The 24400-nt window shown below is 35.0% G+C and overlaps 3 protein-coding genes across 4 annotated transcripts; 1 reads left to right on the top strand and 2 right to left on the bottom strand.

Moving 5' to 3' along the window:
• Positions 1–11147: 11147 nt before the first annotated feature.
• Positions 11148–13250, top strand: LOC102618039 (dof zinc finger protein DOF4.6). 2 transcript variants are annotated; one of them, XM_006476262.4, is made up of 4 exons: positions 11148–11418; positions 11813–11931; positions 12013–12642; positions 12799–13250. In XM_006476262.4, exons 1-4 carry the CDS (start codon positions 11395–11397, stop codon positions 12809–12811), a joined length of 786 nt encoding a protein of 261 aa, XP_006476325.2. In that variant the 5' UTR covers positions 11148–11394; the 3' UTR covers positions 12812–13250. The 2 variants fall into 2 exon arrangements, with proteins under 2 accessions (XP_006476325.2, XP_006476323.2); XM_006476260.4 differs by having other exon boundaries at positions 11149–11418; positions 11813–12642.
• Positions 13251–15096: 1846 nt separating this feature from the next.
• Positions 15097–17556, bottom strand: LOC102617761 (uncharacterized). The gene is made up of 3 exons (XM_006476259.4): positions 17030–17556; positions 16465–16613; positions 15097–15432 (listed from the first exon to the last, which is right to left on the bottom strand). Exons 1-3 carry the CDS (start codon positions 17204–17206, stop codon positions 15294–15296), a joined length of 465 nt encoding a protein of 154 aa, XP_006476322.1. The 5' UTR covers positions 17207–17556; the 3' UTR covers positions 15097–15293.
• Positions 17557–18120: 564 nt separating this feature from the next.
• On the bottom strand, positions 18121–20803 carry LOC102617080 (BTB/POZ domain-containing protein At3g05675). Its single transcript, XM_006476256.4, has 2 exons — positions 20487–20803; positions 18121–19632 (listed from the first exon to the last, which is right to left on the bottom strand). The coding sequence occupies exon 2, from the start codon at positions 19560–19562 to the stop codon at positions 18264–18266; it is 1299 nt and encodes a 432-aa protein (XP_006476319.2). The 5' UTR covers positions 19563–19632; positions 20487–20803; the 3' UTR covers positions 18121–18263.
• Positions 20804–24400: the final 3597 nt, after the last annotated feature.

The following is a 24400-nucleotide window of genomic DNA, read 5'->3' as shown; positions in this document are numbered from 1 at the left end:
GCCGTTAAATTTGGATTATAGATACTCATAAGCCTTTGGAAGAATTGCTAGTCCTTCGATCTAAATTAATTTTGAACGACTGAAATTGTGCCACGTTACAGCTTATCCCATTTTTTGGATCTTGCACAAAACAAACAGATGGAGTGCATATGACATTAACACCAAGTTCACATAGTTGAACAATGGATAATAAATTTAAGGTCAATTAAGAAAAGTGTTTGATGAAGACGAATTACAAACAGAGACATAGCCTATATGACTTATTGGCATTGAGGATCCATTAGCAATATATATAACATGTGAATTGAAGACAATAGATTTGGAAGTGAATATAGTAAGATTAGCAGTTATATGATTACAACAGGTAGAATCAAAGTACCAAGATGAATTACCTGATAAAATTTATGATGTAAAGATAGATGTGTTATTGGATTTTTGAAAAAATTATTGGAGAAAGAATTTTGAGTCACTAACAGTAATAAATGTAGAAAGAAAAGATTACTCAAAATTTGCTTAAGTGGATCAATTATCATTAGCAACAAAACCAAAGAGTTGGGTACTTTTGAGAGTGCATCCTTAGGGGAAAATTGTTGACCTTTATTTTTAACAATATTTTTCATGATGGCCTACCCTAATTTTTTAACAGGATCTCCAATGCTTCGTTAGACAATCAAGTAAAATGTGACCAGGTTCACAATAGTATACGTGGTTTAGATTGATGAGTTGTCATAGTTGTATCAATAAGATGAGACTATAAGTTAGCTCGACAAGTTTCATATGAGATAAGTTTATCAATAGCATAATCAAGATTTGGCAATGTAGTATGATGAAGTAAGGTTACTCAAGTGGGTTCAAAATTATTATGTAATGCCATGAGAAATTGTATTAATCATTGACGATCCTGGTAGTTTGAGAGTTTTTCTACATCTATAGAATCATTCCACTCAAGTTTATAAAGTGCCAATGATCCCAAATGAATTGCATAGGAGAGTGAAAGTCATCAATTGACTGATCATGTTCTTGTCTAAGCTAATGTAGAGTTAAAAGTAAGAACTGATAGTAATATGAAAGATTTGTGGTGGTATAACAGTGAGCAAGAATAATTTGGTTGTGTCAAACCAACCAAACTAGACATGAATAGATTGTTATGATGTGTTTATGGAACCATGTGATTATTTGATGATTTTTGCTATCTCAATCCTCAAGATGATCAACAAATTTATTACTATCCTCATCTTCTTTTTTGGACTAGCTGAACAATGGTTTCAACAATATAGCACCACAATCTTCGACATTTAAGAAAATTAGGAGATAAGCCAAATATCAAGGGATATTGTGAAACCTAGATTTTTATGGCTAAACCCAACACGTGAACAATACACACTATCAAGAGGGAAAACAAAAATTTCTTTCTTTTGGCTAAGAATAAAGAGTTAGTAAGAAACTTCTTTAGCCAAGCAACGAGAGAAAGTCATCTCAGCTCTCCTTTGTTATCCTTTGAAAAAAAAGCAGGACAGTAAGGTTGAGGACTACCACATGCCCAACTATAAATACAAAAAGGCGGTTGGAGTTTTTCTTACATCCCAAGCTCATGGGTGTCACCATTAAGGGATTAGAAGGCAAATTACTCAAATAACCTCACTTAAGGGATGATTAGCCATTAAATGAACTCCAAGTGTTCAAAAGGACCAAAAGGACCAAAAGGATCCTCAAACACACCCCACAAAAGACCAAGAGTTTCTCCAAAAAATAGTAACTTCTTCATTATTAAAAAATTAGTGTCATCTTCTTCTTCCCAAGAGCTTAAAATGCTATTGCCAACGCTTTAAGGTCCCTTGGACCTTGAAGCCATTACTTTATCACCTAAAATCTTACTTGAGCATTGGAGTGTGGTTGCCGACTACCGCTATCTCCATCTCTAACCTCAGTTTGAATACAAACAGTAGTAAGTATTTTTGTATGAACTTATACACACACGCACACGTATATATTTGTGTCAAGTCTTTGGGGGTATTTATGTAATACTTATTATAATAACCTGTCTTTAATTTATACACAAAGGGCTTGTTTGGTTATTGTATTAAAGCACCTTATTGTATTAATTTTACACAAGTTCATGTTTGGCAAATAAAAAACTACAGGACCACCACATTAAAAGCCCAAACTAATGCGGCTGTTGCCGCATTAGCTAAACCCGACTCACAGTTGGGTTTAACTTAATGTGGCAACTACTGCTTGTTTTGTTTTGTTTTTTTTTTCTCTCTCCCTTTTTGCTTTTGCAACTATCGCTGGAGCCTTGCTTTTTGACTTTTGCTTTATAATAATAATAATAATAATTATTATTAAATATAACTTTTAATTTAATATTATTTTTATAATTTTATATTATAATTATTAATATAGATTAATAAACATGTAATTTATTATTCAATATTATTATATTATATTATTTTTTACATTATAATTTATTATAACTAATAATAAATAGTTAAATATGAATAATATTAATTTAAAATTAATAATAATATAAAATATTAATACAATTTAAGTATATTAATATAATATAATATAGTATAATATTTAATTTAAATTAATCAAAAAATTTATTACAGTACAGTGTAGTACCAAACATTGTGCAGTATTATTATAATACAATGCTAATACAATACGATATAATACAATACACCAACATTAAAATAATGCAATACAGCATAATACAATACATGTACCAAACGCACCTAAAGGAAATTAAAATATTGAGCTGGCTTGTGTTGGCATCATCGATTGCATCACCTCCTGCCTTTGGATTGGCAACCGACCAATTATAAATCTATTTGATGAAAGATGACTTGATGAATCAAAGATCCTTTTAGGTAGAAGTAAGAGGTGGTGGTATGCTTATTATAAAATTAAAGAAGAGAGCACTTCAAAGAGTTGCAATTTGCAACTAGAAATGAAGAGATGAAAAATCAGCACGTTGTGGATGATGATGATGAAAGAAATAAACAACGCACAAGTGGATATACATATATGTGGCGTGGGCCGGGGCTCATTCAACAGCATCCCGGCTGGCTTATTTGTAAGAATAATCTTCCCAATTGCTAAAAAGAGTTGAAAGAAGAGCTAGCCGGTGGCTAGTGGGGTCATGGGAGCAAAACCAGAATGTGGGACTTTGATGATTGTTTTGCTTCGTACTCGATACAGAGCACCTTATTAGATGACACAACTGTGGAGTGTGGACTTGAATTGCGCAGCTGCCTGTGCTTGTTTTTCACAAGTGCCGACCGACCAATTGCTTTTATTTTATTGTGGTTATCAAGACATAACGTCGCATTCCAAAATGTTATTTTCTGTCGCACAATGACAAAAGCCATAGATGATAGAACAACACTACCTGTGGCTTTTTTTCACTTCCAATGGCTACACGCAGCTGGTCTTCGTGCAAATTATCGATCCGCAATCTTCGGCCCGGATCAAACTTGGCTCAAGCCTAAAACACAAACCCATCGGGCCCGGGAGATAATCATGCATGATACTCTCCTTCATCCAATGCCACATTTTGAAATGTTAATTCGATGACTCTGTTGACTTTGACTTTATGCTTATTAATGGGAGAGTGGTGGTGTCTGGTGTGTTTCGTGATTCTTTTTGATGGTGATATTCGAAAGGACCATGAAACGAAAGAGACATTGGGATTATTATGCAAGAGGATCGTTGAGCCGGGGCATTAATATGAATAGGAAACTTCTTGCATTTTAAAAAAGTCTTCCTGCTCCCAAATTCCAATGAGAGAATTCAAAGAAATGGGAAATTCACACACTGTAGTTTTAAAACTGCCAACATTGAAGAGGGGCTAGCAACATGGGTTTTGTCTTTGTGGTCCAGAAAGGCATTCATTGCCTTGTTTGGGAAGAATGATAATGGATTTCACTTCCTCAAGGCATTTCATCCATTCAATTCATCATCAAGCACCACCAAACCAAGTGACCGCTGAAAGTTTTTGCCTAACATCTATGCTCTAGGTTTGGCTAACAAAAGCAATCCTTATAAAAGGGGAAAAAAGAAACAATTCTAAAATTAACGATATATATTAAATTTCTTACCATTTCATTATCGTTATGGATTCTGTGCTTTTCTTCTATTGCTGGGAGGTCGACATCACCACCCTACACCATGTGGTAGAGTGGGGATCTTGGTTTTATTATATTTTTGAATTAGTGATATTTTAGTCCGATATCTATTATAGGACTTAAATTTGAATTAGTCGTAATATATTATCGGTCAATCCAAAATATTTGAAGTTTGAACAGTTGAACTCGTTTTGCATCACATATTATATACTAAAAGAATCATAATACAATATGATAGTGATAGGGATCGTAATGTTTGGTTCTCAATTTGTATTTCAACTATATATATCACTTATTTTTTTGATGATGAATTTAATTATTTTATCAAAAAAATACAGCCATATTAGTATAGATACAAACAACAGTCCTAACCTTAGGATTCTTAATATTATTTGTTACAATTAAAAGTACTATACGCACTATCTTGATGACTATGTTATGGTGTAGCATGGATATAAGGGCTTTAAACAATCTGAACTTCCACAACACACGCAAGAGTAATAATTTTCACACCCTTATGATATCCTTATAAATACCAATTTATGCAATCAAAGTTCTATTGCTAGAGGAAATTAAATGAAAGGAAAAATATGAATTTAATTAAACTAAAATGTCTTTACAAATCATGAACTTTAACTAGCTTTAAATTCTAATATATATGATGTAATGGTTTCTTTTTTAACAAAATCAAAATAATTTTGAATTAACAAAGAAATGAATTACCTAATAATAAGAATTTTATTATGAAAAATAATTTAGTTAATTTATTTTAAATGATAATAAAAATTAATTAAAAATCTATTGTATGTAATTTTTCATCAGAAAGAGAGTTATAAACATATATAAGAAAAGCGTTTCATACGAGTTCTAAAAATTCAATTCCACCAAAAAAAAAAAAAAAACATAGAACACTAAAAAGAAACACCGGACTAATAAATGGTTAGACTTGTTAAGAAGACAACCAAAACACACCACATGAACTTGATTGCAGGCAGCACGTGCTTCCAAGATTTCAAATTTTGTAATCCCAACAAATTTCACAAATAATTCAAGATTCTTGCTTGTTTGGTTAGGAAGAAAATACGAGAGAAGAGAGAAAGAAAGAAATAAAAAAAATAAAAAAGATAGAAAGAAAATAAAAATATAATTGATTTCAATTTTATTATTTAATTTAACGAGTAATCTTTTTTCATTGTTCTTTTTCTCTTTATTTCTTTTTATTTCATTTCTTTATACACCCAACACTTGATTGGGATAATTTTTTACTTGGTCAATTATGCTTTTCCGAAATTTAAGATGCAAAAATGGAGATTGTTCCTTTTAAATTCCTTAACTTTCTCCTAAGAACTACGCGCTGTTTACAGAATATGGAGGTAATGTGATGGGGCCCTTTTCTGAGGCGCCCGCCTTTAGGTTACTGGAAGTCTGCAATTATAGTGCTTCTTAAAGCCGCGTTTGGCTCCACTAAACTTATTCAAAATTCTTTTTGCCACGTGTCACACGCACACTCCACCTTCATCTCGTTCGTAGATCTAACCGATCAGGAAACAACATCCCTGATCCCTCCATGGCCCTACGCGACACTCTCTACTAAAACAAACGTATTCTACTACACACACAGAGAAAGTACAAATATAATTTTGGTCTTACATACATAACCTACTTGTATGGTATTGGTACTTATATTTTCACGTTATTTTTATTTAATAATGAATTATAACAAATATACCTTAAAGACTGCCTGTATATAAACACACACAAACACATGCGGTTGGTGGATACCCTGTCAAAATCTCCCACAGACTAGATCAACGGTTGAAATAAATCTAATCAATTTGACCATTTATGATGCGCGTATGGGAACTCTGGTGAAAGGGCGAGAGAATGTATGTCTACAGGACTGCCAATCAAGTTGGTGATTTGGGGGGTTAAATTTTGTGTTTTGCTGACGTGGAACGCACTAGCACATGCGGTCCACGTCAATGAGGGAGCCAATCACGTGACATCATCGAAGCAGAAGGTAGGTCATTGAAGGGAATTTTTTTGTGATCAGACGGTTGCAATTAGATTCCTTACTTCGTTGGGTAGGAATTGAAATTGATTTGATTTGGCACGCGCATGAAATTTTTTGAATGTGGTCCCCAGAAGACGCCACCACCACCGCCCACTTCACACGCTGCTGCACCTTCGCTTTTTTTTTTTTGGTTTTTGGTTTGGGTGTCTGACTGGGGTTTCTCTGTAGCGTCAACATTGTTGTGGGACACGTTTCGTTAGCCGAACGAGTTGCGTAGCTGCGGTTGACGCTGTCCTCTCCTCCACCATTAAAGATGTCCCACATCTGACGGCTTCAATTCGCCGCCATTCTCTACTCAACTAAATGGTTCTGTACTGACGGCACCACCGATTTTACCTCTACTAATATTCGAAATTCTCCCTAGAATATTACTCTCTCTCTCTCTCTCTCTCTCTATATATATATATATATATAGATGGATTTTGTTAATTATATTTCATGTAATTTATAATACCTTCAAAACATGTAAAAAGTTGCAGCATTCAAGTGAGATCCACTTGAATTTTATAAGGATTGTAAGTTGTAACTTAGCAAGACTCTACGTACGTACATACATACATATACATATTACTTTTAAAAAATTTATACAAAGAGCTAAAAACTGTAATTGATTCATAAAGATAGTTCATTTACCAACTTTCAAATATAAATGTTCCGAAAAATATATTTTAATAGATAAATGATTGATACATAAAATCGTTTGTCATTCAGCCATCAAAATCGCTCATGAGTTGCGTGCTCGACATATCGATTGCTCCTTCGACATATGTCCAGGGCAACAATTACTTGACGACATTTAGTTTGGAAATTCAAAAATGCTTTTGTATAACGCACTTTTAAACATTTTCACGAACCGTTTGGCAATGCTTGATGAACAAACTTTAGTGAGTGAGTAATGATGTATTTTAATGATGCTTCTACTTTCCTAAAGCTTGGAGAATTATGATGGAATCAGGCCATTACAAGGACTCCACGTGTGCGTGTTAAAATTATATTGTTTAAGGAGAAGTTGGAGAGGTCATAAATAGAAGAGTGAGGGGCCATGACTTGCAGCTGATATTATAGCGGTTTGTTAAAAAAGAAACCCACGTGGCCCTACTACGGTGGATGGGTGGGAGGACCCATTTACTTGATCAACACCATGATTGCGAGAAGTAACCGAGCCAATCACGACCGCTTAATCATGCACAGGCACGATGTGACTGCATAAATTTTGGGAGACTTAGCATGCCATAGGCAGCACACTGTGCCCAGACCATTGAAATCTTAAGTGACAAGTGAAAAAAAAAACACTGTGCATGTGATCGGTTAAGGAACGTTTGGTAGAGATTAATAGAACAGTCCGTACGTACAGTTTTTCGAAGCTCGTGAAGTGCTTATGTTGCCTTTCTGTTGACAACTTGGGGGGCATTGTTCTTGAATAACTGAGAGAGATCAATCAATTTTTGTCAGTTGCAAGGTCATCAAGCATGTATATGCTTAGAGTGTACATTTATTTTTTGTTCACTTCGATTCAATTTTGATCCGATAAATATAAGTAGAGACAAACTGAATCGGTCGGATTATAATTTGTTTTATCTCTCATCATGATGAACCGCCATTAAATTTAATCGGATGGTAAACAATCTCTCTTTTGACGTATGTAAATAAGTTCAAGTAGCAATGTGTGCAATATGAGAAAAGCCTTCTTTCCACCGTGATGAAAATATATACGGCTTAATTTTAGGGATTTAAACCGTATGTGTGTCATAACGAAATGACCAGACATATATAGACTATGTCGCAATAGAGCTATAAAATAAGAGCCCAACATATTTAACTTTTGGAGTATAGTTTTTTATTCATTCACTATTTATCACATGAGTATGCATATTATTATAATTGGTTGAAGTATAGACACGATAATGAGTGAATGGAAAAAGGTGCAGTAACAAGTTTTTTTATTTTTAGATGTAAAACTACAGTCTCTTTTGAGAAAATTCTAGAATACATCAAAGGTAATACAACTAATTAATATATGTATGACATGTTTAGTCAAATTTAATATAATCATTACTTGCCATAATGGTGATTTTCAAAACAAATATACATATATCATAATATTTTTTCTTACTCGTTATATAATTGATATGATATTTTTGATATATTCTAAAAACTCTTTTGGATTTTAAATTAGAATATGAGCATGAATAAGCACTGATATTAATGTAAATAGGTAGTAGAGATGGCAAAAAAAATTCAGGTATAGCCTGGATCCGCACATTAAAAAATACGGACCTAGATATTAAAATTGAATATCTGTGTGGACCCCAATTTAGATGCAAGTGCATCTCGAAAATCGGATATCTTGATCCGATTGAATAAAAATACGAGTTAAATGAAAAAAAAATAAAACATATGTGGATTTGTGGTGTCTTTATTTGTGATAGTTTTAAATGAAATCCATATGAAATTGCGGTGTTTTTACTTGTAGATTTGTGGTGATTTATATTATTTTTTATATTTGATTTATGTTGCGATATTTTTGTTTATGGATTTATGGTGTATTTTTATTTGTGGATTTACATGGTTGTTTTATATTATTGTAGGTGTTGAATTATAATTGAATTTTATTTGATTTTCTTATATAAATTTATTGGACTTTAAATTATATTTGAATTTATTATGTGAACCTAATTATATAAAAAATCCGTCTGCAATCCGCACGGATATTACGCGAATACGAATTTATTTATTTATTTTTTTTTGTGAATCCGAATGCGGATACAAATATTAAAATATCAATTCGGATCTAGTCTGAATCCAGGTATTAACATCCCTAGTAGGTAGGTTCACGGCTAGGCTCGTAGAATCAATTTATTGTCAAGTCGTTTTTTAATTTGAAGGCTAAGTAATACGGTAATACCGGTTGTTGGCGCAGTCAAGTCACTTTCAACGACCGTGTGTTCTACTATAAATGCATACGATTTTAGGTTTGATTTTGGCTGCCATTCTCGTTTCTAGGAAACTTAATGTCATGGCCGGCCGTACGCTACATATATAATTAATATAAGCTTAAATAATTGTTTTGTTGCTGTTAATTTTGTTGACGGACGATATTAATTGCATGCATACACACAGACACACACACGCAAACGCACATGCATGCATGCTCGAACATTTGCTTTTGAAGATATTTTTTTCCTAAGAGATGTGATCAGAAGAATTTTCAAGTTTTGTTTTTGTACTATATTCATTTGCTTTCACTTGCATGTTACCAGGAAAAGCACATAGCTGCAATGAGTGTGCTTTCCATGCCTCGCGCATAAAGCGCTTGTACTACATTAATTTGTATTTTTGTGACAAATCACATCTGGTAGAAAGCATTCAAGCATTGGGGCCCAGATAATTGCTGAGTTTAATTACTTTGTTCATGTCACTCAAAATTTTTCAGATGGGAAGAGGCCACCATTGTTATTGTATGTGTTATCTATGACTTAGATTTCGTTTTGTATTATAGTGTGGTGCCTTTCATTATGAAATGAAAGTTCTACTAGTCGAATGGAAATTTATGTGTACTTGGTAAATACCATTAGCTATAAAGTAAAAGTTATTTGATGTGGCGTTGCCAAAAAATTAAATCAGTGGAGACAGAAGAAGTGACGTAAAATATAAATAAATAAAAACTTTACAGTCTTACTTCACTACTTTTTTTTTTTAAAAAAAAATCTTATTAGTATTACTCTTTACGTACACCTTTTGAAGAAACCAGAGCTTTCAGAGAATGGAATCAAATCGTGAAGATTAAAGAGCAAACATATGATCTTAGATATTTTGTTATTTTTTTTGGATTACTAATTTAATTTTGATGGATTTTTAATATTAAAACAACGTTAGGGATCCCAACTATTGAATCCTAACATAAGTTCCAACTGTTATGAGTCATTCATTTACTGAAAAGTAAATTTCATAACTAATAAAATTAATATTTCTATCATCCACTAGATGAATCTTAATATTAAGTCTGACATTTTGGCTAAATTAGATTCTATGCTTTGTTTTTAATAGATAAAATTGGGTTTTGGACATTCAATTATGCAATGGGACTGATAAATTACACATGGACGAGATTTGTTTAATTTTATAATAAATTTGAACTTGAAATTACTGTATTTAATCAATATAAGAGGGCAACTTTATGATTTTAGGTAATCTAATAGAACATGTCGTCTGAATTTTTTGGATAAAAAGGGGGTAATTGTCCCCACTTATCCCTTAGTGGCTCTGCGGCTGGTTATTTGTTATTATTTTTAGAGATAAGCCATAATATGAAGAAAAAAAAAGGAACTGTGCTATTAAAGCCAAATGATAATTACTTAACGAATAATATCATTGCTGGAATTTAGCCACTTGCTAGATGAAACTCTATCCACTTAGGCTTCTATTTGGCATTATGGTAAGGTGGTGATGGCCCTCTTAAAAGCTATATGTTATTATTTTAATTTGTTAGACTTTATTGTTTAGAGTATGGTTAATATACCGAATTACTAAAGCTAATTTGCAAGTGTCTATCCAGCACTGACAAGGTTTAAATTTGACGACTAAGATGGCAAACTAACACTGAAAAACGAAGCCTCAATGGAACACAAGGTGGGAATTATTAAAGCAGGAGACCGGAGACGCGAGAAAATCTTCGGGTTGCTGATTCATGTATGGATTGGTCAGAGAAGTAAGAATACGATTTGCATTAAGCCACTGGTACCACACGTACACAAAAACCTACCTTCGAAGTTTGTTCATTTCAGACATATGCATATGTACATGTTGAATTTATTATGTGTATTTGTAGAATAATATATATAGTTGGACAAATATTCCCACTCAGAATAAAATAATGACAAATAATTAAGATGGGATATTACATTTGCAAATATAATATATATTAGCGACAAATGCCCCATCTTTCTCTCTCTCTCTCTCTCTCTTTCATATATGATATACACACACAGACACACTCAGAGTCAGACAGCACATAAAGCAAAGGTTGAGAGAGATACATAGAACTTCCATACACAAAAATCCATCACAAAACATTCCTTTTCCTGCTTTTATAATCAGTTTCAAGAAAAATTAAGTGTTTGATTTTTCTCTGTTTCAAAACTACCATTTAATTCTTCTGCTCTTCTCTTGAATCTCTTCACTTTCACATCCATGGATACTGCTCAGTGGCCACAGGTATAAAAAGCTTAATTTGTATGTATGGTCTCTCTCTTCTTGTTTATTTGCTACTTTTCTTTTGTTCATGGCTTAGTGCAAGTCCCCACTCAATTGGGTTTTGTAATTTTATCAGTTTCTTCAACCTTTTTTTTTTTTTTCCCCCGCACTTTATCTTTCTCTTTTGTCTATGTTATTATAAGCCCCAGGAGGAGGAAAAAAAAAAGTTTTTTTTCTTCTTTTTTCTCTCTTTTCTCCTTTATGTTGGGATGATATAATCTTGAAACGTGTAAAGAGAAGCTAACTCGTTTCTGGTTTGTTTCGTTTGTCTGTTATTCTTTTTAATCTTTCTATGAGAGCTCATCTTCTTTGTTTGATCCCCTTTTTTTTCTTTTCTTTTTTTCCTTTTAACAAGGAGATTGTGGTGAAACCAATAGAAGAGATAGTGACAAATACATGCCCAAAGCCTGCTTCTGCTGCTGCTTTAGAGAGGAAAGCAAGGCCCCAAAAGGAACAAGCTTTGAACTGCCCAAGGTGCAATTCAACTAACACAAAGTTTTGTTACTACAACAATTATAGTCTCACTCAGCCTAGGTATTTTTGCAAGACTTGTAGAAGGTACTGGACTGAGGGTGGGTCTTTGAGAAACATTCCTGTAGGTGGTGGTTCAAGGAAGAACAAAAGATCTTCATCATCTTCTAAAAAGCTTCCTGATCCTGCTACACCACCAAGTCATCATCCTCATCAAAACCCTAAGATCCATGATCATGGCGAAGATCTTAACCTGTCTTTCCCAGCTGCCACTACTCAAGGTTATAGGAGCTTCTCTGAACTGGTTCAACTACCCAATATTGACAACAAGAGCCAAATTCCAATATCTTCATCAACTACGACAACAACCACTACTACTTCATCCCAGCAGCTTTCAGCTTTGGAGCTGCTAACTGGAATCTCATCAAGAGGGTTGAATTCCTTCATGCCGATGCCGGTACCGGATCCAAACACGGTTTACGCACCAGGGTTTCCAATGCAAGATTTCAAACCAACCCTAAATTTCTCTTTAGATGGGCTTGGAAGTGGATATGGGAGTCTTCATCATCAGAGTGTTCAAGAGAATAATGGAAGGCTTTTGTTTCCATTTGAAGACTTGAAACAAGTTTCAAGCACAAGTGATCATATGGAGCAGAATAGAGAGCATGGAGATTCTTCAGGGTACTGGACTGGAATGTTAGGTGGAGGATCATGGTAATTAATGAAAAGGATGATCATCATGATCAATATATATTTATATATATACTATGATGATAGGAAAATAATTATATATTGGGGGGATCTCTTTTATTTAAGTTAATTTCTTCTTAATTTGGTTTCTTTTTAACTTTCTATTAATTTATTGTTAAGGTGGGGTGCATGACTCGGTTTGGATTTCTTCGTTACTAACAGATCATAGGATACATCGGGTTTCTTCTCTCTTTTTCTTTCACCTTGTCAATCTCTGTGCAGCCGCTTCCTTAATTTCTCTTTAGTCTTTGTTAATGGTGGGGATTCGAAGCTTATTTTAGGTTGGCTTCAGAAGGGGTGACATGAGATACTGTGTAGTTAATGATGATACAACGTACAAGCTAGCTGAGTCCAGAAATTTTAGGGCAACAAGTAGATCAAGAGACTAGGGCATGCAATATGCTCTTTAATAATTTCATGTCTAAAGATCAAGCAAGCAGAAGGGCAACTGCCCAGTATCATGTGTCACTTCTTGGCTTAATTAGCACAAAAAATAATGTACTATGTTCAAGTTTGTAAGGAGTTAAATCTTTTATGGGTGAAAATTATAAGCCTTGTTTATTAGGTTTGAATGCTCTCCATATTTTGCTATTCTTCCCTTTCTTTTAATTTGTAAACAGGCACAGAGATTCTTCTAGGCATTAAAACAAGCTAGTAGTCTCATGAAGCTGGCTATGGCTTAAGAAGAAGAAGGCCAGGTAAGAAAACTGATCTATGCACATGACATTGTCATAATCCATAAAGGAAGCTAGTTGAAATTGAATTAAAAGCAACTTCAAAACTGTGTGTTAATTAGAACCACTAAACCTGCCTCAACCTAAAAGCGAAACCTACTGATTTCTATATCCAAATAGTTTTGAAGACTCCCTCACATTGCATCATCATTGCAAATAGACTATCATTGCATTACATGCCCACCTCAGCACTTTGTTTTTAAAAAAAAAATAATAATGAAGCGATTGGGAAAGATCTGACAAACCCTTCTCGCTTTGGTCGTAAAAATGGACCCCACAAACATTCCCCTCGGCAAGTGTGATGAAGAATAATTCACCCCACTAATTTTCTAATATCAAACATTTATCGTCTATTCAGATCTAAAGATCCTTTTTTTATTTATTTCTTTTGTATATTATTAGTTCATTTTTGTTCTTCGCTGTAAGCCACTCGGTGTGCATGGCAATATGTTAGCTATACCAATGCCACCCTCTATAATGGGGTCTTTTTCTTTTAGTCTGCTCGCCAATCCTAATTTGCTTTCTCTTTATGAGCTGTTTGGGAAACTTGAATATGCAGCCACCAACACTAACACATTTGGGTCCAACTTGAGGTACCATTTTGGATATTAAAGATCAAGATTATATAATAGACTTATAAATAACAAAGTAGAAAGAAAAACTATTCAACAAGTTAAGGCTGCTATATATGGAAAAGATTAGCATAAATGGAAGTGGAAGAAGATATGGCAAAAGCACCTTTAATACATATGGTTGTTGCCCGTATGGTTCATCTGAATTATGACTTTGAACTACCTTATCAGTTTTGTAATTATTTACCCATTTCGTTTAAAACATTATAATTAAGTTTTAAGTTTCTCGTTCATTGTCTTATTCAACTTTTTCACGGAACATATTCTATTCAAACCTTACTGATTGAACACCTAATTTAAATCGCCACAGTGTTGCATGAAAATTCTTAAATTTCATCAGGAGCGTTAATTTATGAAAACAATATCTTAGTGTCCAAATAGCCGAAATCTAATCTTACATCAGAAGAATATATGCTACTCGATTTTGAGAGGCTGTTGGTTTACAGCATGTTTTTCAGTTGAGATTGAAAATGATACGTGGGGTAATTCCGTAATTGTGTGAGTGTGTATGTGACCACCCTCCAAGTTGAGTAACGTGAAATTGAAGACAAATGCATCCAGTTTAGCCTTCCTTCACAAGTTACTCAGAGCCAAAAACGTTTTAAGTCCCCTTGTTTAATTTTGGCTATTAATCGAACTACAAACGCAAGAAGCTAACTAGCTAAGCGCATAATTAGGCTCGTTGACAAAGAGCAACAGCAACGTGCGAGTATTTTTTAAAGAAAATTATTAGCCAACCACCCAACTTTGACATATGTTCAACTTCAACCAACCAACTACTAGAAGTATGCCAAGGTATCTGACTATCAGTTACGTACCAAACTTTTCGTGAAGGCAAGATTGATATTAAAAGAAAGAAAAATGGAGGAAAAAAAAAAAAAACTCTTTTAGTACGGTAAAAGGCTGACCAAATAGACAATGCGAGGCTTAACTACTAAGAGGAAGGAAAAGATAAGAAGAGGGCCCATTATTTTGAGGATAAAACCACTTCATAATAGATGACAATCATTTAACGCCAAAATCCATCTATATGAATCAGTTGCAAAGAGAAATAAAGACGAGTATACCAAATTTTCCACTTGGTAATGGAGGGACGTATTCGTATAATGTATTCACTACACATGTAAAAAGTACCGCGGCCTTCACAGTTTTGATTCTCTACTGCGAAATCACCATTCACCATTAGATTGGAACAACAAAATGATCAAACCTATCAACTAAATTAAAGAAACATAAATCCCTCAGCAGTTCAATGATCCGCGTTGATCCCGAATATTCGGACCTTGTGCATGTTTGGGAACTTTGCAACCACCAGTACAAAAACTGCCAGTGTATTGAAGAAGAGCATCGGATTTTGATAGTCTGTTGTGTGTGAGGCAATCAAATACCTGCCAAATGAAACAAGAGGTGAGGAAAAAATATATACATACATACATACATACATACATACATACATACATACATACATGCATATATTTTGGCCAATTTGATAGACACAACACATTCAAAATTTTCCTTTGCCAAAAATCCAATCAAAACCAATTTAAGTAGAATGAGTAATTTTTATTTAGGTAGGTAAGCCAAAGGCAAGCTATTTATGCATCCAGTTGTAACAGTTCTCATTTAAGAAAAAGAAACTCCTGAAAAACTTCAGCTAGAACCTATAAGATAGGAAAATATACATACAACAAAAACTTTTTTCTCCATTACTACTCTACTCACTCGAGAAGACAGAAAAGGACCAACTCATCACAAGAAAGCAAAGAATTGCAGGACCACATGGATGTTTCAGCTTTTACAATACTGATTACATTGATAAATCATTCTTTTCTTGAATAAAAAGCATGATGCTAGAAGCTTTGTCTAATGAGGGATTAGTCAAAATGTCAAAATGACTGAGAGTAACAAGGTTCTAGAAATCAAACGAATGGCCAAAAACAGAGATCAAATTCAATTCATCTACGCAAACGCTTGCGTTATTTGAAGGTTATCCCAATGTCAGAAACAGTCCCCAATACTCATGCCCTTCAGATTCCTATAAAGCTTCATCTTCCTATTGTAAAGAAATCCAACTTGGCAGGCCAAATGGGTGGATAGATGCCGGTGATAGAAATTGTGGCTTGCCCCTTGGACCACAGAAAAATTCTCTGTGATGCTAATCCTTAAACCAGACACAATGATGAACTCATATGAACTATAAAAATAAACTAAACGGTATGCAGAACCAGAAGAAGCAATCAAATAATGCGTATTTCTAACCATTTAATGAAACCACCAGTTGACGGGACAGAGATAGAGTATAACCAACAGGTCTATCTTCTAATACGCAAATATCTTAAAAAATGGAAATCCAATAATTCCTTATCAAGTTTGAGATGCAATTCCAAGAGTTGGATAAGGAGAACAAGGGAGGCACTCACAGCACAACAGGTACAACAGTCAAAAACTTCCTATTGCGGGTGAGTTGCTTTCCATTATCAATCTGCTCCCACCAGGTCAAGCCGTTGTAAATCCCCTGGTCATCGGCAAAGGGTGTCCCCTTCTTCCAGTGAAAGAAGTGATAAGTAACCTGAAAAAAAAACACCAATAATGCAAGTGACGACAAACACATCAAGTTCCTCTACAATCTTTTATTCGGTTCCAAAAACAACATTAGGCCCTTGTTTCTACGCAGCACAACAATATGTAATTAAAAGTGTGCATCGAATCGAATAATCAAAGAAGAAATTATTTGTTTTGTTATCCAATTATCACCTCAGCCTATATGTATAATTTCAACAATTTCACGGGCGTAGGCAATCAATTAGGTCATATCCATCACAAATACGCTCTATTCGTTTCAATTTTTTTAAAAAAAATTAATATTCTAAGTAATTTAATATATAATTTGGAATTTATGAAAATCAGAAATTACAATTCCAAGGGGATCTGAAAGACCTACTACAAGGAGAGAGAGAGAGAGAGAGAGAGAGAGAGAGAACATACGAAAAAATGAGAGAGATGAACGAGGGTCCAAGCCATGCCGGAAGAGCAATTGAAGAGAGAAAGAACGAGAAGCCATGATATGAATAGAATGGATAAGTATGTCGTCCATACGCCTGGATACGTGAACCACTCCGTGTTCCTGTTCAGATCCGTCGGTGGCACTGTCCTTACGTACATCTTCTCTTCTCCTTTCCTCACTAACAATCAACTCAATCTCTCTTCGTCTTCTTTACTTACTCACTATTTATACCTTTTTGCTTTTTTCTTTCTTTCTTTCTTTCTTTCCTTCTTTAATCTGATGACGATGATGATGTATGCGTTTCAGATTTCAGATTTCAGAGGAAAAAGAAAAAATAAAAACAAAAGTATTTGTTGTTTCTTTATTTATTTATATAGAACTATAGATAGGGACTAAGAGACGGGTGAGTTGGATGATTGATTAAACTAAAGGGTGGAAGAGAAGAGATGGATCAGTCGTCAGATAACCCGAAAATTTCAGATATCCCTTGTTTTGTTTGTCATTAGTCATTATTTTTTAATTAATAGTCCTTCCTGCCCTTTCCGTGTGCCGTGCGCAGTGTGCGCCCGCGCCCCGTGGTGCTCCTTTGGCATTTTCGGGTTTGTAAAATAAGGAATGACTGAGTATTACAATTGTTCTATGTTGTGTTCTAAATATTATATATAGTTTTGATCGGGTGTGGCCATCACAGATCACATATTCCCCGACCATTGGCTGACGTCCCACAATCCAACTAATGATCGGCTAACACGTAGCAGCTTATCACGCACCCATTCATATTTCTATGTACATAAATCAAAACTTAATGAGCAAGAACAACAACAATACGAATAGAGTAGGAAGGCACCATTACCAACCAGTTGTCTATGGATTGGAGGGAATCAAGTAGGACGCCACCAGAGGTTGGGGCAATCGTTCTACCCCGGAGCCTACCTGAAATTTTATAAACATAATTAGGTCGGTGGGCTTAGCAACTCCCTGCCACCAGTCACCAGTCACCCGTCACCCAACAACAAACACATAAAGAACAACAAAAAACTGCCCTGCTATTGAATGATGTTGGGAAGAATCATTCATGCATGGAGAAACTACGTTGAAATTGAAACAAAATAATCAAATAGGACATAATATGTTGCCGCTACATTGAATGGGATTATAAGAAACTTTGCACCAAAGGAAAAAAAAAAAATCTTACAACAACATTAGCACAATAGCTCAAAGGCTAAGGGTGGTATTGCCAACCCTATCCAAGCTTCCTTCTAACAATCTTCTCTTTGCCGACTTGGTTCTGTAACACCACACTTCAAAGGCCTCACTCAAATCAGGATATTTAACCTGCTCGGTTTTCAGCCAGTCTGCTAGTATATCGGCTTGATGGTTTGATGGCAATGCCAGTATTAGCTGGACAATTGCTGCCTCTATGTTTTCACAAAGCTCTTCGTCCATCTTGTAAGGAAAATCTGTCTCCTTTCTACATTTTGAGTCTAAAAGAGGCTTCATCTTCCTTATGTAAGGTAGCCATGTCTTTAGCAATCTTAGCCTGCATGGTGAAGGGAGTATTACGCTACCATAACCAACTGCTTCCAAAACTTTGGCAGTCATTTCAATTACCTTTGTTTTCAAACCCCACATGGAAGAATCGAGTTTCTTGTCTTCAACCACCACCAAAATCTTACTAGAGATTTCAGCCCAGCTAGAAACAAAGTCCTTCATTAAATCCATCTTGGGAAGTATGTTAGATATCCATTCAACATCAGATACTCCGTGCATTATTTTATCCTCTAATGTTCCTGATGTGAGGTCAGGCTCCAAAAGCAAGGAAGATAGTCCCTTTTCGAATGAAGAGCAGATTTGTGAAAGGCCCATTTTCATCACTGATTTTACTTCATCATCAGCAGTAACTAATGGAGTCTCCGCATCTTTGGTTAGCATGTATTCAACTTGTTCCTGAGCGGAGGTTTTAAGATCGTCAACAAATGGGGGACCTGGCCCACCAATGGATGTGGCAAAGCGAACTGCTGAAACAAACACATTTTTAGTAGCCCTTAGATCAACAGGTTGGATCCTGGCCAATATGGGCATGGCTACTTGTCCCAGTTTCGAAACTGCTTTTAAAATTATCTCCTCTTCCTTGTCCTCCCAAGGAATGGCCTCCAAGTACTGAACACAGACTTTTGTTAACTCTTCACAGTCGAATTGAACTGCTAACTGAAGAATTTCAACAGCAGATTTAACAGATACCAAAGACTCTAAAAGTAAGTCAGACGGGAGATACAACAATCTCAGAAGGTTAACATGATAATCATAATTAGAGTTTGAGCAGTGAATCTCAATGCATGCACCAGATTTGAAACAGGTGAGCTGATCTGCAAAGAATTTGCTTTTATTTATAAGAATGTTTGAGTGAGTATAGAACTTATCAGGTCTTCCTTCACAGTTTCTCAGGCGTACGATGACATCACTAGTAGTCCGATCATCGAATTTACAGGGCTTGGCCACTTCCGTAATGTCCATGAGTGGAGAACAAGAACAACAAATTCATGCTTCAGGAACAGAAAGACCAAATGTTCAAATAAAGAAGCAGCTGAAAAGGAGGACAAGCAAACATATCAGGATTCCAAACCTTGACAATACGAATGGAAATTATGTGAGCCACACTCTCGAAGCATGACACTCCCACCACCACAACATTAAGCGAAAAACTTATGTACAAGGCCGTTGAAGCAAACAGTACTCTGATAATTCTACTTAATTATGTGAAAATCCCAATGGCCAATGAGTTCTATTCAAGTCAGATTCAAGCTATCTCAAGTTTAGCGCATACCATGCCCATGAAGTCATTCAGATTGGATAAAAGCTTCATGGACATCAATGCAACAATTTCAATGAAATTCAAACATGAAGAATGGGAAACAAAAGTATCCTGAATCCCTCGCAGCGCATTCATGCGTTGGTAGGTTTCATACACTTATTCTTCTAAATTCCACCAGTCCACAAAGGCAGAGACTCTTTCTCAATACCCGAAATTTACAGGAAACTAATAGTTACAAATCCAATCGCCATAGAATAGCCGATTACCTTCAATATGACAATACCATCTTCTAAATTTCATCGGAAAACAGTTCGATCTGTTTTTAGCTAACATGATTAGTAGCCGAATTCTCATTTACAAAGCCGATGAACGGAGCAATTATCTCCCCAAGTTATCATTTACTCATCAATTCACAGAACACTTATATTATATTGCTACAAATATGAGGATACCAAATGTTAAACAGAAAACAAATGCCATGTGTAAAAAATAATCTAGAAATAATAAGATAAACTGGAATTTGAAAAAATAAATAAATTATCTAACCAATTAGTTCAGCATAGAAAGGCACAGAAATTACCAGAAATTCACAAACCCGATAACTGAGACACAGAAAAGAGACTCACCGTAGAGTGGCTGCAGTTGGATTCACTTCACTAACGGATTTGAATCTGACCGTAAAGAAGCAAATCTAACGGTCGAAGATAACCAGATGGTGATCTCAAAATGTGAAGAACACGAGTGACACTTGCTATACTAGGTTTTGGTTTGGACGATTATTTTGAGTTCAGTTCCAGTTCGTCGGAAAGTGACTGGATGAATTATCCGAGGGAATGACCCATTTTCAATCCGCGTAAAGAGAAATAACACAGTCAAACAATTCGTTTGAAATATAACACAAAAAACCCAAGTATCACGCGCCAAATTCGATTACACTTTTGGAGTTACCTGGTGTTTTAGTCTTTTCACTACTCTCTGTGGTGTTAGCATTACGAGTTTCAAACCTTAGAATCCTTTTTCTTTAAGCGATTTTTTTAATTATTTTTTTTTCATTTACTGGAGATTCAAAGCAATGTAGTCAATTTATGTTAATAGAATCAAAGTTACAGTACATCAAGGTTGACGTCTCTCGTAGTTTTCACCAACTTGACAAGTTGCAAGGGGATCCGAAATTATTTAATTTTCGTTTATAAATAAAATAATTGATATGTTCATATTACAAGTCACAAGTGATGAATCAAATGACAAATCAAATAAAAGTTGAAGTCAATCAATTTTATTATTATTTTTTTAATGCGTACCTCTATAATGTTCTATAAAATACGCAATAAACAATTATCGTCTCTGAATAAGGGCTTTTACTTAGATAAATACAAATAAGAATTTCGTAACTAATAAAACATAAATCAACGCTATAATTTTTTACAAATTAGGATTTTAATAATTACCTTCTCAAATCACGTGGCATTCAATTTTTTAAATAATAAAACTGAGCAATAAATAAATTACGAAGTAACATAATTGATCATATAAATGATAAGCGTGACGCCAACGACTAGATCTCTTGGTCACATGTGGAGAAGAATGTACGTTGTACGTGTCTCTATGATTCATCAAACTTAAAGACTGACTCATATGAGAGAATATTAGTAAAAATGAAAGAACATCGGGGGTTAAAAAAGCACCCAATACTTCGTTGAGAAGTCGATTTTAGTTTCAATAATAATTGTTGATTCAAGGCCGAAGCGAAGCCCAGTTAGTTATACCATTGGGCTCAGAATCCGATCTTCCACTCAAGTAAACCAGACAGGGTTATTTAAAATGGTTTCATTTATGCGTAGAGTGGAGCTGAAAGCATCCCTCCAAAACCCGTTTGCTAAATATACCCATTAAAAATATTCAACGATGCATCTTTTCTGAAAACGCCCATTGTTAATTTCACAAATAACCCTTCACTATTATTTTTATTTCAAGGTAAATCGGCTATTTTCCGGAATGATCATAAATTTAGCATTTTTTTTTTTATCAATGATGATAGATGAAATTGAAACCATGGTTCTCTTAAATTTAACTTCTCCTTATATATGTCTTATTTTCAATAAAACTTCTATCTAATAATAAGAACTCCATGAATTATTTTTGAAGGGTAGAAACTTATTCTCTAACCTATTGCAATGGAAACGGATTTCTAATGAGGAATCGGTCTTGAATATCTTTAAAATTAAATTATTTCTTAATTAAATATTTTCTTTTTCTTGAAACATCAATTAAATAATTCTTGAAAGAAATTTGTTAATGGTGTTTCCCTAATACTGGGTTCTCTCTCTAACTTATCGTCTAGTAAAGGTTATGTTCCTTTAAAAAATAAACAAATAAATAAATAATTAAAAGGCACTTTCAAATCTCATTTTGATGGCAGTCTTAATAATTAAAAACCTTTTTGCGGTGGCTTATGAACTTATTGCATCTACAACAACAGCTCTCCCCACTTTGTTTTAACAATGAAAATAAAAAAAATAAAAAAAACCGAAGAAAATAGGGTGTAAACTGTAAACAAATTAAAGGTTAAAATTGTAAATGGGGAGAAAGTGGCTACAAGGATGTCAATAGAGATAGAGGGTGCTAATGGAATCTCTCATGGGCCTACTCTATAATCAGGCCCAGTTGCAATTGGGGTAGCAGTTGTGACTAGCGAATGAATGTTATTTTACATACGTGGAAGTAGTTGTTTCCGAACTTCAACTGGTTCGAGGAGGCTTCTCTTCGTTGGTCACGGTCTCATAGGGATGATTAGCCAGGAAAGTTGCGAGTGATTACGTATGGTTGCCATCATCAAAATCTGACACGGTTATCATATCACCAACCATGACGAATGACGTGGCAAAAGGACATCAAATGGGCACAACACTGCTCTGTGGTCCCCACACACATGTACAACTGTGAGCCCCTCGCTTCGCTTCTCTAGAGGAAACAACTGCAGTAAAAAAAAAAAACAAACATCTGAACCGTCCGGCCACTTGTCCCCTTCATCACCGACATATAGCCCTCAAAATAACCGCCGTCTGATTGACCCGTCATTCACCATTCGAATATCAACATCCACGTGTCCAGTTCTTGATTCTCGTGCACTAAGTAATGGTTGAGGGCTTGTTGTGCCTGATCAATACCGAGGAGGCTCATGAAGTGTCCAAGCTCAACACAGCCAGGGAATGATCGTCTGCGACACCAAGCTCCTGAATTTCATCATCAGACCTATAATTATATTTGATTGATGATCAAATCAAATATAACGGCGGGGCACCCATTTAGCTTGGTAATCACAGATTATTTAGAGAATTAATTTGATGTTTGGGCTTGGCCATGATAGGGAACAAAAGTGTTTTTAACCTTTAGTGGGAGTGACTGAGCGCAGAGGATTAGAACTTCGAGCCGACAAGTGCTGCATCGCAAAGGTTAGAGGCGTAGACATTCTCTGGTGTGGGAATAGTAAAGTGTTTTTGTTTGTTTCCGAGGATGGGGTCCACGTCAGCTGGGGGACCTATGATTCATCTGTGGGCCGACGTGCAGATAAGAGGAGACCACCTTCACCTTGATTCGAGCAAAGTCATGATTGGTTCATTAGTGGTTGATAGCTGCATTAAATTAAAACTCTTTCACTTTTGCTAATAAATGCCATTGGATTGAAGTTGAGGGTGATAACTGATGAATGTACGTATAACTTTCCTCTTGCCCTTGGCCCTCCCGAGTGCGTACTGCGACAGCTACAAGCCCAATTCTGTGCCGTGCACTCGGTCAACTACTTCCCTTAACACTTGAAAAAAAGATCCGGCAAATGCCTTGCGTAAGTTTAGCTTAAGACTGTGTAGTGCTCCAGGTGATCAATAATTTTGAGGCATGCATACACTTTAATAATAAGCAGAATCTAAAGCCTGTCTTGGGCTTGTCAGCTTTGGCTTCCAATGCAGACAGAGAGATTCCGTCATCCCTGTAAGCTTTTTTCAAGAGAAAGAATACAAAGCCACACCTATAGTGACAAAACCTTATGCCCTTTTCCTCGGGACAGATGATACGTACAGAGAATGCCTTTCATACGAAGCCACAACTCGAAATAATAATAATGTATTATTAGTTATGATGAAGAAGAAGAAAAATTTCAAACTAAAATTAAAAGCTAATAATCAACATTAGCTGATAAAGATTGAACCATGCATACCTTTTGCATCCACTTTAAAGTTGCTAAACACCTTTTATCCAATACTTGGCGATTAATATGGGTAAGACTTTGCAGCAAATAATACTTATGTTTATTTGAAAATGCCAATTATGATGACTCTCCAGGAGAATCTAATGATCTTAGCAAAGCTGGGTTTATAATTCTTGTTGAATGGTATCCAATATAAATAAATGATGTATAATTATTTGTTATCATAGCTATACACACACACATATATCCTTTGACTTTGTGCATGCTACGTATATTGTTTTCTTTCCCTTTTTCTCTTTTTAAAGTCAACATATTGATTCTTTGATCGACAAGCAT

The sequence above is a fragment of the Citrus sinensis genome, chromosome 3, assembly GCF_022201045.2.
Source record: "Citrus sinensis cultivar Valencia sweet orange chromosome 3, DVS_A1.0, whole genome shotgun sequence".
Taxonomy (NCBI): domain Eukaryota; kingdom Viridiplantae; phylum Streptophyta; class Magnoliopsida; order Sapindales; family Rutaceae; genus Citrus; species Citrus sinensis.
This window is presented reverse-complemented; position numbering and strand designations above follow the sequence as displayed.

Coding starts and splice junctions, on each gene's coding strand:
- LOC102617080 (XM_006476256.4), bottom strand. CDS start 19,562: ATGGACATTACGGAAGTGGCCAAGCCCTGTAAATTCGATGATCGGACT.
- LOC102618039 (XM_006476260.4), top strand. CDS start 11,395: ATGGATACTGCTCAGTGGCCACAG. Junction 11,419..11,812: donor ATACTGCTCAGTGGCCACAG/GTATAAAAAGCT, acceptor CCTTTTAACAAG/GAGATTGTGGTGAAACCAAT.
- LOC102617761 (XM_006476259.4), bottom strand. CDS start 17,206: ATGTACGTAAGGACAGTGCCACCGACGGATCTGAACAGGAACACGGAG. Junction 16,614..17,029: donor TTCATCTCTCTCATTTTTTC/GTATGTTCTCTC, acceptor TTTTTTTTTCAG/GTTACTTATCACTTCTTTCA. Junction 15,433..16,464: donor ACTGTTGTACCTGTTGTGCT/GTGAGTGCCTCC, acceptor TTCATTTGGCAG/GTATTTGATTGCCTCACACA.